At 39.6% G+C, this 16,199-nt stretch overlaps 1 protein-coding gene across 3 annotated transcripts; it reads right to left on the bottom strand.

Moving 5' to 3' along the window:
• Positions 1-37: 37 nt before the first annotated feature.
• On the bottom strand, positions 38-7,829 carry LOC108604134 (Y+L amino acid transporter 2). Of its 3 annotated transcripts, XM_017993442.1 has the most exons (10): positions 5,813-5,878; positions 3,758-4,089; positions 3,200-3,446; positions 2,558-2,631; positions 2,344-2,489; positions 2,057-2,271; positions 1,763-1,992; positions 1,451-1,703; positions 1,256-1,317; positions 39-1,022 (listed from the first exon to the last, which is right to left on the bottom strand). In XM_017993442.1, exons 2-10 carry the CDS (start codon positions 4,058-4,060, stop codon positions 1,020-1,022), a joined length of 1,533 nt encoding a protein of 510 aa, XP_017848931.1. In that variant the 5' UTR covers positions 4,061-4,089; positions 5,813-5,878; the 3' UTR covers positions 39-1,019. The 3 variants fall into 3 exon arrangements, with proteins under 3 accessions (XP_017848930.1, XP_017848929.1, XP_017848931.1); XM_017993441.1 differs by lacking the exons at positions 1,256-1,317; positions 5,813-5,878 and adding an exon at positions 7,628-7,829 and having other exon boundaries at positions 38-1,022; XM_017993440.1 differs by lacking the exon at positions 1,256-1,317 and having other exon boundaries at positions 38-1,022.
• Positions 7,830-16,199: the final 8,370 nt, after the last annotated feature.

Here is a 16,199-nt window from a genome sequence, read left to right as displayed (position 1 = left end):
AAAATACATATTTATATACATTTAAATATAAATTGCAAATACACTTTCAATATTATTGTCAACAATTAGTTATGTTTCATAGGTAAATCCATAGTAGTTTAAACAGCACAAACAGCTGCGGCTTCAGGCTAAACAAATAGTACATATATATTTAAGTTTACAATGTGTAACAGTTACATGCATAATGCAATGCTAAATATGCCATAATTAATATATATATATATATCGTATGTTTGTATGCAGGTATGAGGCTATTCGTTATAAACTTCAGTTTAAAAAGCAACATTGAAACAATTTAAATAAATGCTACAACAATTCGTTTGTGTAATAATAATATGTGTTATCGGCATTGGCAATGCTTTGAATTCAATTCATCATATTGGATATGTGTTTATTTTTCATGTACTGTAGTATAAGTTAACAAATGTAGTTGGAGATGCGTTGTATTTAATGCAACTTAAGTTACTAAATCAATTTCAACATTTTCGAGTATGTCACACTACTAAGCTAAGATAACTGCTAAAAGCCAAAATTCTTATTTTTGTTCGTTATAAACTAAGCGATATCTTTAAGTAACATTAGGCTGCTTCCTTGTAACTTTCCTTGCAATTCACAGTCTTAGATTGAGTGCACAGCCTAGTGCTACTTAAATCTATTGTTTAAACATAATACAACGCGCTGGGCTTGGCATAAACTTAAACTTGTATACTATACAAAATATATACTTGTAGTTATTTTATATTGCAAGCTGTGCGCGTTTCAAACATCAAACGTTCAAGTTTAAAACCCGTCAAGTTTTGGAATATTTTGCAGTTGCGTATAATTTATGTTTTTAAATAAAAGCAAATTTTGTATTAAATGCTATAATTTACGTTTGGCGAACAGACGCTCTTTCCATACTCTACATAACTTCGGCTTAGCCTCCGGCCTAGGAACCAGACACTAAGCTCTCTACACCTGAGCTGGTTTCGTTTGCTTGCCGAGTACCATGAGCAGCTTTTGCAGGAAATGCGTGAGGCTTACTGAAAAGTGAAAGAGAAATATGCGCATTAGTCAAGGACGCATGTGTCTAATGACGGTTAAGCTCTACTTAAGTGCGCTACTGACGCTAGAGTGCATACGAAACAAGAGGATGCAACCCTCGAGAGGAAATTCAAAACCCACTTGGTTAGTTAAGTTATTAAAGCAGGCAATTGTATGGGTTAGACAAAACTGAAAAGCAAACTAAGTATAGAGAGCAAATAAACTTAAAAACCTTCGACGACGCCTTGGGTCGCACCACCATCATCAGTTTCTGTAGTGCTTGGGTGAGTCCGCCTAGAAGAATTGCAATAATTGTTTGGGGGGAGCATAGCGTAAATAATATGAAAATATAAACAGCATAAGGTTTTGTATGTGAAAGATGAGAATGGAAAGCGAATTATGAGCGAGCTGGTAGGCCACAACTTACCCATGGACTTTTGGAACCACATGGGCTTGTTCTTCCAGGCAATGAAGACCAAGTAGACGGGTATGCTGGACAGGATCATAAGTATGCCATATCCTGTCTCCACAGGACTGGCGTACATGGGCACAACAGTGACAAACACTGTAGCCAAGAGATAAACAATAGGAAATACCATGGGCACGCGTATGGGGCGTGGCAAATTGGGTTGAGCCCAACGCAGCCAAGGCAAACAAAGCACGGCGACTCCAATGCTCAGCTGGAAAGCATAAAAAGTTAATTAAGCCTAAAGGAAATGAAAAAAAATGCAATACCTACCCAAGTGGCAAAGCCAACGTAGTTGATGAGCGCAAAGATATCGGACACCGTTAGATATAACAAGGAGAGCAGTGCCATGGCCAGCACAGCGGGCGTGGGCGTGAAGCGTTGAATCTGTATCATTGTCAGTATCTCGGGCATTTGGCCCTCATTGGCGCCCGCATAGAAGAGACGCGACGAAGTCAACAAGATGCCGTTGACAGCGCCGAAGGTGGACAACGCCACAAATACTGCAGAATAAAGCAAAATCTGTGTTAGTGTTGACAACATTAAAACAGAGAGAGCTTCAGTCACCTGGTATAGTCCAGGCGAACATGCCAAAGGCGCGCTCCGCATATGTAACTGCTACAGCAGACGAGCCCATCACTTCATCCGGCGAGAGAATGGTGTAGAAGGAGACATTGGCCATGACGTAGACGACAGTGACCAGCGTGCAGCTGATGGCTATGGCGCGTGGCAGATTCTTCACCGGATCCTTTAGCTCCTCGATGATAAAGTTCAAGTAATTCCTAACCAAATACACAATATAAAGCCAATTAGTTGCCGTCGACAGTAAGTAAGCGGCTTACAGTCAGTCTTACCAGCCGTTGTAGGCAAACAGGCCCGAGTAGAAGGACAACGCCAAGGATGTGACGCGCGTGTCCGTATTCTCGAATGTAAAATACTGCACGTTCCCCATATAGAGCTGATACATGCCAGTGGCAATGATGATAAACAGGGCCAGCAGCTGCAAAGCATATTAAGTCAGAGCTTTAGCCTAATCGTATTGAATTGCCTCGACAATGTTTAACTTACTTTGGCGTATGTGAAAATATCCTGCACAGCAGTGGCCCATTTAACGTCCCAGCAGTTGATTAAAGTGAGCACCACTGTAAACATAATCGAGTAAAAAGGCCAGACGAATGTCAATACCATATTTAATGGAGTTGCCTAGCTACAAGCCATTTGGATGATGTAATAATGTGAGGATTTGCACAATAAAATAGCACGCATTGTTTATTGATAGATAGAGTGCACTAAATGTCACATGACGGAGTCAACATTATGACTCGCATGCCAATTAATTAATTCTTTCAATAGATCTAAACTATACAGCAAATAATATATTTAAATTAGATGCAATTTCTTTAAAAGTTCATTGACTAGACTTGGTAAAAATTTCCATGCTGGCTATAAGCATTGTTTACTTTGCTAATCTCTGCTTTGTGCAATGGCCTTCAGCAACAAAAATAAAGCTATTTATTCTCTATATGCAAGTATTTCTAACTCTACATTTAAACAAATGGAAATCTAAGCACCTCCCGGCTCGCTCGTAGCTGATAAGCCTAAAGCAAACACTTTTTAGCATGCCGTATTTACACAATTCTCGAATTGGGTCTAATCTATAGGTCAAGTGCTCACACACACACACACACGCGCGTATAAAGTGGTACTCACATATACAGCATACGGCAAGCAGACGCGATGCATCATCGGGGGGCATGCATTCGGGAAAGAATGGTTTCAGCACATAGGTGCTAAATGTCAGCGCTACGATAGCTTGCGAACACGGCCGCACTATCATGCACTCTATCCACAGGCGTATAAAAGCCATAAACGGCCCGAAAGTTTCCATTATGTACGCATAATCCGCGCCAGACTTGGTTATCATGGTGCCCAGCTCGGCATAGCAGTAAGCGCCTACCTAAAAAAGAGAATAAAAAGCATTCACTTTAATATTAAAGTCAAAGGCTGGAGTGGCTGTCAACTGGCAGAGCCAACGCAGCGTATACGTAATTTCTATTGAATGCCTGCTGCTGACAGCCAAGTGTTGTCTCTCTGTCAATGTCTAAGTGTGTGTGTGTGTGTGTGTGTGTGTGTGTGTGTGTGAAGGAATTTCAATAATTTCATTAAATGACTGAACGTTGACAGCATGGATAATTGAAAGTGAGGGTCCTTTGCCAGTCCTATGTCCTATCTGAGACCGCAACAGGTGTTTGTTATACATAAACTTACCATAGAAAAGAGTCCGGAAATAACCCATACGATGAGCGCCAAATTGACGCTGCCTGTATAGCGAAGCACGCCAGTGGGCGAGACGAAGATGCCCGAGCCAATGATGGAGCCCACAATAACGGTGCAGCCATTTAATAAACTCATCTTGGCCTTTAGCGTTACCTCACCGCCATCCTCGCCACCCGCGCCGCCAGCGCTGTTGTTGTCATCCTCCTGGGTCAACTTTGTGGTGGCATCGCCATTGCCATTCACAATGGAACTTTTGCGCGATGAGTTCTTGCGATTAAGCGATTCCGTTTCCATCTTGCAGCCGAGAAAATGCAAAAACTGGCCTGCAAGCAAAATTGAAATGAAATTATTTTGTTAATTGACTGAGAGCGAGTTTTGGGGGCTTGCTATGGCTTCTTGATTGATTTGCCTATATTTAGACACATCTCCAATCCAGACATAGCCAAACAGTTTGTTTAGAATAACAAAATGTAATTTGTTTATTAGCTCGAGTCTCTACAAATTGAGTCTTTAGTAACTGCGCGCTAATTGCTTTGCACAAATCCACGTTAATTTTGAATTATTTGCATTTGAATTCATGCCTTGAGTCAATTAAAGTTCGGCAGATTTAATCTCTCAGTCTCAGTCTCAGTCAGCCGCACTGCAGTTGAGCTCAAAGCAATCACGACACGACTTTGTGCTTATTACTTGCCAAGTGAAAGGCAGCCAAAGGTCATTGGCCAGTCTCACTGTTTTAGTTTTTCGGCAGCCCGAACGCAAATATGTCAGTAAACAAATCGTAAGCAGACGGACGCAATCGATTGCCTCGACCCACGGCGATCGCTGCTTATCATTGCGGAAGAGCATCTCAGGCAAGTACGTTCAACCAAAAAATTACATATACTTGATACTTATTTATTGATTGCATAAGCGTAGCATAGCTTGATTAATGGACGCGTCTATAAAATAAGTCTACACGTGCCTCTGACGCTTTAACTGCTCGCCCACCAAAGCTGATTAGGTCACTTGGCACTTGGCTATGCATATGTGTGTGTACTTCGTATAAACAAAGGCTAGTACTTCCTCTCAGGCAAGAACCGGCACTGGACATGCGCTTTGCATAAATTAGCATAATATCAAAAGCGAGAATAACAACAGATGTTGAGCGAAACAAAACAAACAGGTGAACAAACTAATGAGCTGACAGTGCAATGCAATCAAATTCATTTGCATATGATAATACTTCTCTATAAAATATAGACTAAAACCTCAGTGCCAGTTTTAATGGCATGCTAATTATTTGCTGCTGCTGGATTTTATGGTAGCTGCTAATGGTAGCTGGTTGCTGCTGCTGCTGCTGCTGCTGCTCTTTGCAGTTGAGCAGCCAAGCCGAACAAGAAGAAAATAAGTTTTCAAAAAAATGCAACAGTTTTTCCTTTTTCCGCTACCACAGTCAATAAACTGTTAGCCGTAATGGGGATTTTTCTCAATTTACTTGGAATTATTGCATTAGTTAGTCATGCAATTGGAACTGTTAACGTCTACTATGATTGGCATTGGCCACGTTAATGCCAAGCGCGTAATTGCCCTTTCACTCTTGCTTTCAACTTGGCCCAATTCGCCCAAATCACAGTCCATTAGTAAACAATACATTATTGATTCATCAGTCTAAATACAAAGCATAGCAAGTATGTATCTATAAATATCTATTTCGACCACCATAAAAGCCATTAATATTGTTAACATAAACAACAACACCAAAGAGAATGTTCTAACTCTCGCTGCGCATTCATGCGCTCCCGAAATTATTCATACAGGTGTTAAATAATAACTTAATTTTATAAATTAAGCGTAAATATGCCGTATCTATCACCGAATTTAACACTAATTCACTAATGCGCGCTTTTGTTTATAATTTAGAATTTGTTTTATTGCACAAGCACGAGCATATACTGTATAATTTTTATTAACCAAATTTCGTGCACAGAAATTTTAATTCTTTTTATTTGTTTATTTTTGTTACTGAACAAACACAGTTGTTAAATATTGTTTTTTATATTTAGCTACCTTCTTGGAAAGTAAAAGACTCTTTTCTGTTGCGGCAACGCGTGTTGATACCGCCCGCAATCAACGTACACCACAGACTGACAAGCGTTGGCCTGAGTACGCGGCATCTTTGCAGCTAAATCTCAGCCAACGGCAGCGGCAGCGCCAGCTGAACTTTCGTATCACCTACAATTCCGCTCACTGCTAAAGCTTTGGCTGAGGCTGAAGCTTTTTTGTTCGGCCGTTAGAGCCGGGCTTAACGCTGCGCTACGTCGAACTTGTTGTGGCTTGTGAGCTGTGAGCTGTGTAGAGGGCTCGTTCTAACCGGCATTTTTGAATTCTTAATGTCTACCCAAAAATTAAAACGAGTTCTTTATATTTCGATTTGTCGCATTTCTTCATGCGCTTTACCTTTCAGCAGAATTTCTTTTATGCACAACGCGTTTGCCTTTTAATTGTTTGGTTCTTCAGCAAAGCGGAAAAGGTACACGATGTACATATGTCTGTCAGTCTGTCTGGCTGTGTGTGTGTGCGTGTGTGTGTGTATCTTTATCTAACAGTTACTTGTACACAACACTAATTAAGCAAATGTTTTGCTTGCTCTGACCGCTCTCTGTGTACCTGTTAGATACTTTATCTTGCGACACTCGTAAATTTCTAGTTGATGTGCCATTGTGTCGGGTTGGCAGCCTGTTGAACTGTATCGCTGTAGTTATAGTGCGTCTGCTTTGACAAGATACAAAAGAATCTTGCGCATTACTTGCCCAAACAATACGAGTTGTGTACCATATTTCTTTGCCTTTTCACACGTTGTCATGCAAATGTGATTCGCACGCAGCTTCAGCCCCCTCCCATCCATAATTGAGTATGTCCGCACTTGGAAGTGTTGCACACACACACACACACACACACACACACACACACACACACAGCACACACACACACACACACACACACACACGCACACACATAAATAGATCAGATACTATTATGCTTGTAGGCGTCACAATGATGTGATCAAAGTCAGTTGCAATTTCTCTAAATAGCTCACAAATTGAAACTTACAATTTAGTAGAATTTATTTTAAATGACCTGACTGCAAGCTTGGAATTTATATTAATCGTGTCTGCGTTTCAAGCATATGATTCGTTTCTATATGTATCTAATTGTCTGTGCTCTGCATCAGCTTTATATATTATCCAAATAATATATTACCTTTATCATCAACTCCTATAAACTGTGCCGATCCCCCGCTGATTATTAAATTTAAATTTAAGCAGATTTTAAAAATAGCTTGCTGAATCTCGATACACAATTGTTGCCAAGCCTTTTTAAGCTCACTTCTTAAATTACACTCACAATAAATTTGGCTCGGTCAATGTTAAGTTGGGGCAAACTTAAAGCCTGTTGTGGGCTTTCGAAGAATTTGATTGGGTGTGTAGGGTATGCATTAAATGTGCGATTGAAATTAAAGTCAATACGCTTGTGGAATGTTTTCTGTGGCTTACAAATCAAGTACACGTCACGTTGAAGCTGCTAAATTCTCACGTTTCAGATTGGTTAACCTGATTAAATCATTTGTGCATATTGCATCATAAATTAACTAAACTAAACTGGCGCCAACATGTCTGCGAATGTCAATGATGTTCCACTAGGGGTAGGTGTCCATGAATCCGTGCGTATGTGTGTGTGTGTGTGTGTGTGTGTGTGCGCGCCCTGACGTCACAGCTGTGCTTGGGAGGATGGCAGCACAACCCACAGACTTTTGCGTTGCCAAAAATAACTTTTATAAGCTGGTCAAAGGGCAAAGCTCTATTTTATTCGTTATGAACTTACGTCGAGATTGGTTTCTTAAATTTGATGTATTAAATGCAATTTAATTTGTCACACTTTTGCTGTACAATGTCAAGGTCTGAACATAAGCAATCATCTTTTCAACACGTTGCTCTAAATTACAAAATATGCTGCGTTTACACTTTACAACTTTAAGCGTTTTATTCGATTTTTGTTTTAACAATTATGCTACTTCTTCTTCTATCTGCTCGTGGTCACAGTTCACAGCGTACTGAAGAGCCAGCGCATGACTTTATCCACAGCATCAGAGCGAGAGAGCGCAATAGAGAGAGAGAGAGAGAATGCAGACATGGTCAAAAACAAGCTCTGATAAGAGGGCGTCGTTGAAGAGCAAGAGCTTCGCAAAAATTATGTATTGTTCGCATTTGTGCTTCACGTTGTGCTTCGATTTTGTAAGGTCTGCAGAAATATTTTGCGTACTTTCAAATTATACGTTAATGCCCGGAGAGGGTTGCTTTGAGTTTTTTTTTTTAGCTACGCAAAGGTATTCATCAAGGGCTTTTAAAAATGTATTTTGTTTTCTTCTTTGGTCTGCGTTCTCATATAAATGCGAGTCCTTTGTATTATTTTGTGCGCATGTGCATCAAATACACTTTAAAAGAATACATTTCTATACTAAATCTCAATACAGAAATTTTTAAAATAAATTTTTAACTGAGCAATGACTCATTTTTTTTTTTAATAAAAAATGGTGTGTTAATAACCAGAAATTTCCAACTATCTGAAGTTCATTTTAAAGAGAAAAACATTTTTTTAACTTAGGTGCACTGTTGTCACTCAAAAAAATTTTTGTACCCAATTTTTAAAAACATGTACCATTTAAAAAAAAAAAAATGTACCAAAATTTGTTTTGGTATTTTTTAATATTAAATAATACTAAACTTAGCTAAGGGTTTTTTAAAATTAATTTTTATTATTTCATATTTCATTTTATATCTGTCTTAAAACAGCATTAACAAAGAAAACTTTAAGCTCGTCCAGCTTAATTCATTTTTAAAAATGATGAGTCTTTTAGAGACTAAGCATAATGAAAGCCTTTGCAATGAAATAATTCTTTACAATACATTATATTGTTTTAGGGTCTTCAATTCTAACTTATTTCGTAGATTAGTTTGTATTAATCATGTTTCATAAAACTTTCGCTTAGTAAGCCACTTATGCGAAATTTTCGACTTGCTTTGCGAGAATTGTTGCGATTATAGAATGTGTTCTAAGAAAAATTATACAATCATATATAAAATCTTAAGACTCACTTTCCCACATCATCGGCAATCACTTGCACAGTTTTTGTTTCTGTTGCACTTGAAGCTGCCTTGTTTATAATGAACCTAATAAAGTATAATAATAAATAATAATTTGTTGTTTTTCACAAGACACTAGTTACTTACCTATCCATCAGAATATATCTTTTAAAAACTCTTTTAAACAATATTTTTATAAGAACTGGGTCGCACACAAAATTGTTTCTTATTTCACAAGAAATAACTGTTTACGTAGTGATGGACTTTATATTGGCGGCAAATTTGACCCAAACTTATTTTTTAAATTGACACGAAAATTCGCAAATTGATTGTATGCGATATTTTCCAGTGCTAGTTATGGTTCAATTTATAACTTTTCTATATTTTCCGAAAGTCAAGGCGTCATCTAGCGTCAAAGCGCATAAGTTTCTCAACCATCTAGCGGTCATTAATAAACACTCACTGACAGAAGCTATTCCATTTTCAGAAAGAAATGTTAAGTTTGGACACACGCCTGTGTTAATGAAGACTTAACATTACATGTGTCCTAATTTAACATTATTTTCTACAGTTGCTGTTTTCTCCTGTATAAGAGCATTTAAATACAGCTTAGTGATTTAATGAATGAGCAAAGAATTTTCGAGCCATCTAGCGGTCACTAAAAAACAGTGACTGACAAAAACTGTTCGGCAAAGATCGCTACTTATAATTTCCCTCTTATAAAGACAGAGGGGAAAGTCACACAGAAAAATAATAAGGTTTGAGAGTCACAGCGGTGAAAAAAAAGGTTTCGTTCTGTTTACCCATAGGTGGTGCTATTGTGATTTATGTTAATGTAAATTATTTGTAATTAAAATAATAAAACCAATCAGGGACAAACATTATAGTATTTTAAAATATTAAAAATTAAAGAAAAAATGCAAGTTTATTATTTTACTTTGCAAAGAGTTTTCCAATTTAGATTTGTGTGTGATAACAATCCTAACCATACATAAATCATTCAAATTATAGCTAATAACTGTTCGAATCATAATAATAATAATCATATATTTAATATTTTCTTCACCTCATGACAGACGCAAAGATTGACGCAGCACGTGGTCAACGATTAAAATACGTACATAATTAAAAAACGTTTATTTCAAAAAGATAATTAAAAGTGTACATTTTTTTTCTTTTTGTCGTGAAGTATTTATTAGTGGAAATTTGTGAACTGGAAACTTCTGGCTTTAACCATTTCTCAGTGAAGTCGAGGATTCTATAATGTTACAATTTATACAATTTAGATTTAAGTTGGGTTGGCTTTTATTTGAGCAGAGTAAAGTTTCTGACCGCGGTCAACTTGGCGGCCGCCAGAGCTATCTCTATTTCGAATATTAGCAGGTTGACACACATCCTCCCCGCGGCACCACCTGGGTAGCTATTCTAGCGGTAGTTAGTGAGCTAATGTGTGCAGCGAGTCATCCGGACGCTTAACGGGTTTGCGCAGCGTCTGGGACCCATCACGTAAAAAAGAGATCCAGTGAAGACCAACAAAACTGCCTCGGATAAGATCCCCCCTAACGTTGACGACCACCGCAAAATGAATAAGGACTACGATTTAAGAATATGCACCTGCCTCTATCCAACTGGCGGGTATTTTGTATTAAGCGTATTTGTAGTAAGGTGGAGACTTCGCCACCACGTCTTTAACAACGGTCTAATGCTGATCGCGGACAGAAACATGGTAGTTACTAGCGCCAGATTTCAGCATCTCGACATTCACAGGGCCACTTGGCTGTCCCCTGACTAAAAAACCAAATTGATCACGTTGTGATAGTCGGAAGGCATGCCCATGTCGTACGCATGGACGAAGAAGCTCCAGCGAAAAAGGTACTCGAAGCAAAAGCTAACGAAGGACGACGAAGGGGACAACCACGCCTCCGATGAAAGAACCAAGTGGAGGAGAAACTATCCACACTTGGGGTTGAGAATTGGAGAAGGCGCGCACAAAGCAGATGCGCCTGGAGGGGGTTTTTGGCCACCTGAGTAAGTAAGTCCCTTAACTGTATGATGTTGTATAATGTATATACTTGCCATCTGATGTCTGACGATGTAGCCATATTGCTTAAATAGGCTGCCAGGACAAACATTTTATTGATGTGAACCAATGCAAGCAGTGAGCTTGCAACTTTTTGCGACCAGCTCATGCGTAGAAGCAGCATTGTATGGCGCTTAAGATATGTACACATACACAGGCAATGTTGGCAACATGTGTGTGTGTGTGTGTATGTTGATGGATGCAGTTGCATCCCACGCACTGCTGCACAACAATAAAAGCGTGTCCAACTCTCAGTCTGGTTGAAAGAGCTTATTAGTTTGTTTTGCAGCACGGCGGAATCAATCATCGAACAACTGCAAGAGCTGACAAACAGCAACACATCAACTGTGCCACACAAAAATTGCAGCCACCGCCCACGCCTACGCCTCCAACTATAGCATAGAGTTTCATTTGTGTGAGCCTTGGACTCGTGCCGGATACAGAGCCAGCAGGATATGAGAGCGCATTCAAATCAGTGAATAGCGCACACATATTTTTCTATGTGTCGTGTTACTTTGAGGCATGTGCGTGTTTGTTGTGTGTGTGTGTGTCTGTGTGTGTGTTTGTTTTTTTGCATGTTTGCGCCCTTACGTGAGTGCGACAATTGTAGTTGGCACCTGGTCGTGTATGCAGGTGAACAAAGCGTTGTCTCCATCTGTGTGAAATTGTTTTGACAGCCAGGCAACATTCAACAGTCGGTGTCCACAATTTCTTTTTTGCGCATGTTAGCCAGCTTTAATGCCACCCAGTGCGTATGTGCTATTTGCAATTTTTAATGGACTGTAAATGTCAGACAGGCAGAGCACTTCAGAGCAGGCCATGGAGTGGAGTGGAGCCGCTGACTATCGCTCTGGCTATCGTCTTTCACCTGAACAAATTTTGAATAACTCTCTTTTGGCCAACTTCGACTGCAACTGCAACTACAACAAGAACTAAGCTACTTAAACGTCTGTTGCTTTTTTTGCTTTTTGCCTCAATTTATGCACTTCCCACAACGGAAACTCATGTGAAGCGTTTTTCCTGCTTCGACTGCCAATCAGCTGCAAAGCGGCTTTCGATATTGCCAGCCTGCCTCCCATTTGACTGGAAGTTTGGCCTGGCTATTTATGCAAAGTGCTGTCCAGTGGGCGCAGTTGCTTGCAGTTGGCTCAGTTATGTTAATTTCCCAGGCACCGAAATCAATTTGTGTGGCAAGTGGCAAATATGAATGCAAACTTTACTAATTACAAACTTGCTGCAGAAATCTGCTTAATACAATAAACACGGCTGGCAAAAACCCTTTTGGCAAGCACTTGCTCCAGCGCCAAAAAACGAGCAGAGGCAACAGCAGCACAAAAAAAAAAAATGAAAACAAAGTGAGAAATGAACTTACGTTTTCAATTACCAGCAGAGCCAAGCGCTGGGTGGGCTGAGGCTGAGTCAGCCTGGCGTCCTGGCATCAAAGGATATAACAGACGCCGTCTGCTGACAATGCGTAAAATGCAGAAGAAGCAGAAGCAGAAGAAGCAAAAGGCACTTGGGGGCCCAAAAGCAAAAGCATTGGCAATACCCGTTGCTGTGCTACTTGAGCTTAAGCCAAAAGTGCGAAAGTTGTTGAGTTGCTAAAATTTATTGTTTGGCATATTTAGGCGTTGAGTATTTCATTTAGCACACAACAGCTTGAAAGATTCAGCCAAGTCTATCAAATTTTTTGACTTGTCTTAAAGCCATGTGCAGTTTGTTAGTTAGATAGACTTGTGTTTGCCATTTGCAGCCGGCTCCACTAGGCTAAAGGATAAAGTTTATAATTTCATAGACTTACTCGCTCTGCTGGCAACGTCTTGAATTTATGCACTGAATTAATTATGCACGTACGCATCGGCAGCGGCAGCGGCAGCAACTTCAACTTCAACTTGAGCGGCGGCGTCGCCGGTTGTGGCGCTGACTTTGACTTTAGCGCCAGCAGCGGATATAAGTCCGATTAAGGCTTCGGGAACGGGGCGGTCTGGTCTGTTTGTCTGGTTAGCTTATGTGGGTGTGTGTGTGTGTGTGCGGTTTGGCGACGCATTTAAAATAATTGCAGCGCGTTGCAAGTGAAAAAACGCAGACTGCGCGTGAAAAGTTTACATTACGCTTTTGGCATAAGCTTATAATGGATTTGTCAGCGGCTTTGTTGCGCTCTTTTGGAGTGGGAGTGGGAGTGGCTGGGCCTGGCTAATGTAAATTATGAATAGTTCTAAGTGGCTTTGCTGGCGGCGACTGAAAGTTAAGTGTTTGTGTTCATTAGCATAAAATTTGGCGAGCAAAAGTTGTGCAGCGAAAGCAGCAAATATGCAGATATGAATTAAAGCCAAGTTGAACCAATTAGTATACATAACAATGGGGCTATAAATAGCAGACACTAGTACAGACGTAACATGGCAACTGCCAGGCCAATTGATATTATGTGGAGCGCGCATCAATCGGCAAATCCTTTGCCACTCCAGCTAAGCCAAGGATAATGATTATGTTACGCAATCGAGCAGGCACTACTAGTAAAAGCTTTGCATATCAGACAGAGAGAGAGAGAGAGAGAGAGAGATAGATAGAGAGTTACTTTTGCCTGCTAGCATTTGTAATTGACTGACAATCGTTGTGGAGCGAAAGCAACTAATTGGGTTTCCTTGACTTACAAGCAAACCGACTAAGACCGACAACACTGCAGCCTGGGCCTGCGTGTCTCTGTGCCACTTGATTGGAAAATCAAACTAATTAAAAGATTTCAATTAAACGCTGAGCTGCGTAACAATATATATATATATATATATATATATATATTATATATCATAATATATATATATATATATATATCGACTTGGCGCAGTAATTCCATTAAAACGGCAAATCAATTTCAATAAATTTCATTTGGCTTGAAATGCGCACAAGCCAAAGAACCAAACTGAATCAGCAGCCAAGGTAAACGCCCACAAATTGCAGACAACGTTGTTGCTGCTGCTGCTGCTTCTGTTCTTGCTGTTGCTGTTGTTGCTGCTGCTACTACTGTTGCTGCAAGCGTCATAAAATTGTTACATGCTGACAAATCTGTTAATTGAATCGAGAATCCAATTAAAACTTTCCATTTTTGCTGCACAAAACTTTGGCACACAAAAGTTCAAGTGCATAAAATGGCCAACACATGTTGTGCCAATGACATTTTCTTTTTAAAACACAATTTTCTGTTTGTAAATTCAATAACAGCTCGCCTTTGTGGCTCTTAAAGCGCACCAGTTTCTAATTAGTGTATTTGCACCCACACCCACCTTCCCTCCTTACCCCTTGCGCAGGTTACATGCAAAAATAGTCAAAGCAAACCGCAAGCTGCGCATAACTAACTGGAACTGCAACTCCAACTGCTTCATTTAGACAAAACCGCTAACCTTCAACCCCCAAACTAACGGCACACAAATGTAATTTCAATGGGTGCATGGCATAACGCCCAAAAAATTGTGTCATAGCGCCCGCGGGCGTTGTGTCACTTTTCAAAGTGTCATATCGCCGGCGGGCTTTATGTCATTTTTTTTAGTGGGCCTTATGACACCATAAGAAGTGTATTAACGCCCGAGCCTAATAATAATGAAATACCTGGAATAAGTAGCCGCCCAGCATAATTTTTTGTGAGAAAAGACTGCTGAGAAACGTAAGAAGCGCCGCAGGCAAAAAATTTTTTTACATAAAAATCGCGCGATTTTTATGTAAACAAACGTGGGCGCTATGACACTGGGCGTTATGACATGCACCCAATTTCAATGCCTGCCTCAGTGCTGAGCAGTGGGGCAAAATAGTTGCACTTAAACAATTTGTTTATTATAAATACATATATTAATATTCCCATCCAACGGATTGAGATATTGAGGAAACTGGTGGGTAAAGCTACTCAAAGGCGCAAATGTCGATTACGAGTTTGACTTACTAGGCTATGGCCGCAAGGTGTTGAATATCTACATTACTGCAATGGGAAAAAGATAATCAGCAGCCGAATTGAATTCGAGCTCGGATTACAATTAGATATACTTTTATGGAAGATTTATTAATTAGTGCGCAAAATATCACTTAACTTACTTATACATATCTGTTATAAGTAGAAATTGATTAACAATTATGGCATATTGTATATTGTTTAATGATTTGAAGCGATATCGTATTCTTGAGGTTTTAACTACAACTAGCGAGCCTTTGACGACTCTCTCGCAACTCCTAACATATCCTGTTCATAGGCATGACATTTCTTACATTTATATATAATTCAAATGCAGTATATTACTTTTACTAATTTTGTAATGCCTACTGGGAATCTGCCAAAGTAAATTATTAACTGTTGGGTTATGTTCGGCGACATGTTTATGATTAAATTAGTGAATGTTGAAATTGACTCATCACATTTGTTAAGTCAATTTATTTTTTCAGTTCTTGCCAGTTATTATATCTTACTATCTCTTAATGCGCTACTAGCTGTCTTTTATCTAGTAACTGTTCCTTGCACTGGCTTCACTGCGTTTTTTGTGCAGATTACAATTAACTTTGTTGTGTTTTCAACACACAGAGGCCTCAACTTGTACACTGTATTTAATATTAATTAATTGTTAACTAACGCCTGGGCGTCAATTAGTCTGGCCTTCCGGGTCCCGATGTATACATCTCATTCTTTTTCGAAAGAAATATTTAATTTTAAAAATGTATATGATTGTGCTTCGTTAATTTAAAATATTTTTTGTAAATAGTTTCCTTTACCGTTCATAGCCGAGATTAAATAAATAAGTAAATAAATAAATAGGCAATGAATTTTTTGGCTGGTTCACATTCATTCACTGGTGCGCAGTTGGGTAATTAAAAACTTGCCAGCACTTGCTGACTTTTGGCCTTTGTATGCCATCGGAGGATACGGATGCCTACCTGGTGCTGCTGCAGTCGGCTCTAGTCCATTAAAACTGCATTTAGTACAAATTTATCACTGAGCAGCAAGCCCATCGCAGGCGCCAGTAGACACTAGCTACAAGTGTTTGTATGTGTGTGTTGCAAACGGAAACGGAAATAAAATAATACAGCAGTTGCAACTGTCTCTCTCCCTCTCTGTCTGTCTGACTTTCTGTCTGTCAGACTGTTTGCTTTGTCTGCTTGCGTTGCTGGGCAGGCGTTTATGCAAATGTTTGGGCCCCAGCGCTTTAACTAAAAACACTTTAACCACATTCACCTTGGGCAACTGCTTGTTAGTAGCCAT

This window comes from Drosophila busckii, chromosome 3R (assembly GCF_011750605.1).
Source record: "Drosophila busckii strain San Diego stock center, stock number 13000-0081.31 chromosome 3R, ASM1175060v1, whole genome shotgun sequence".
NCBI lineage: Eukaryota > Metazoa > Arthropoda > Insecta > Diptera > Drosophilidae > Drosophila > Drosophila busckii.
Note: the sequence above shows the minus strand (reverse complement) of the source record. Positions and strands in the feature narration are given on the sequence as shown.

Bases quoted from the DNA above. Each gene is read 5' to 3' on its own strand.
- LOC108604134 (XM_017993441.1), bottom strand. From the start codon at position 4,060: ATGGAAACGGAATCGCTTAATCGCAAGAACTCATCGCGCAAAAGTTCC. The intron at 1,993-2,056 runs GTGACTGAAGCT...TTTATTCTGCAG, and splicing joins GTTCGCCTGGACTATACCAG to TATTTGTGGCGTTGTCCACC. The intron at 1,704-1,762 runs GTAGGTATTGCA...TATGCTTTCCAG, and splicing joins ACGTTGGCTTTGCCACTTGG to CTGAGCATTGGAGTCGCCGT.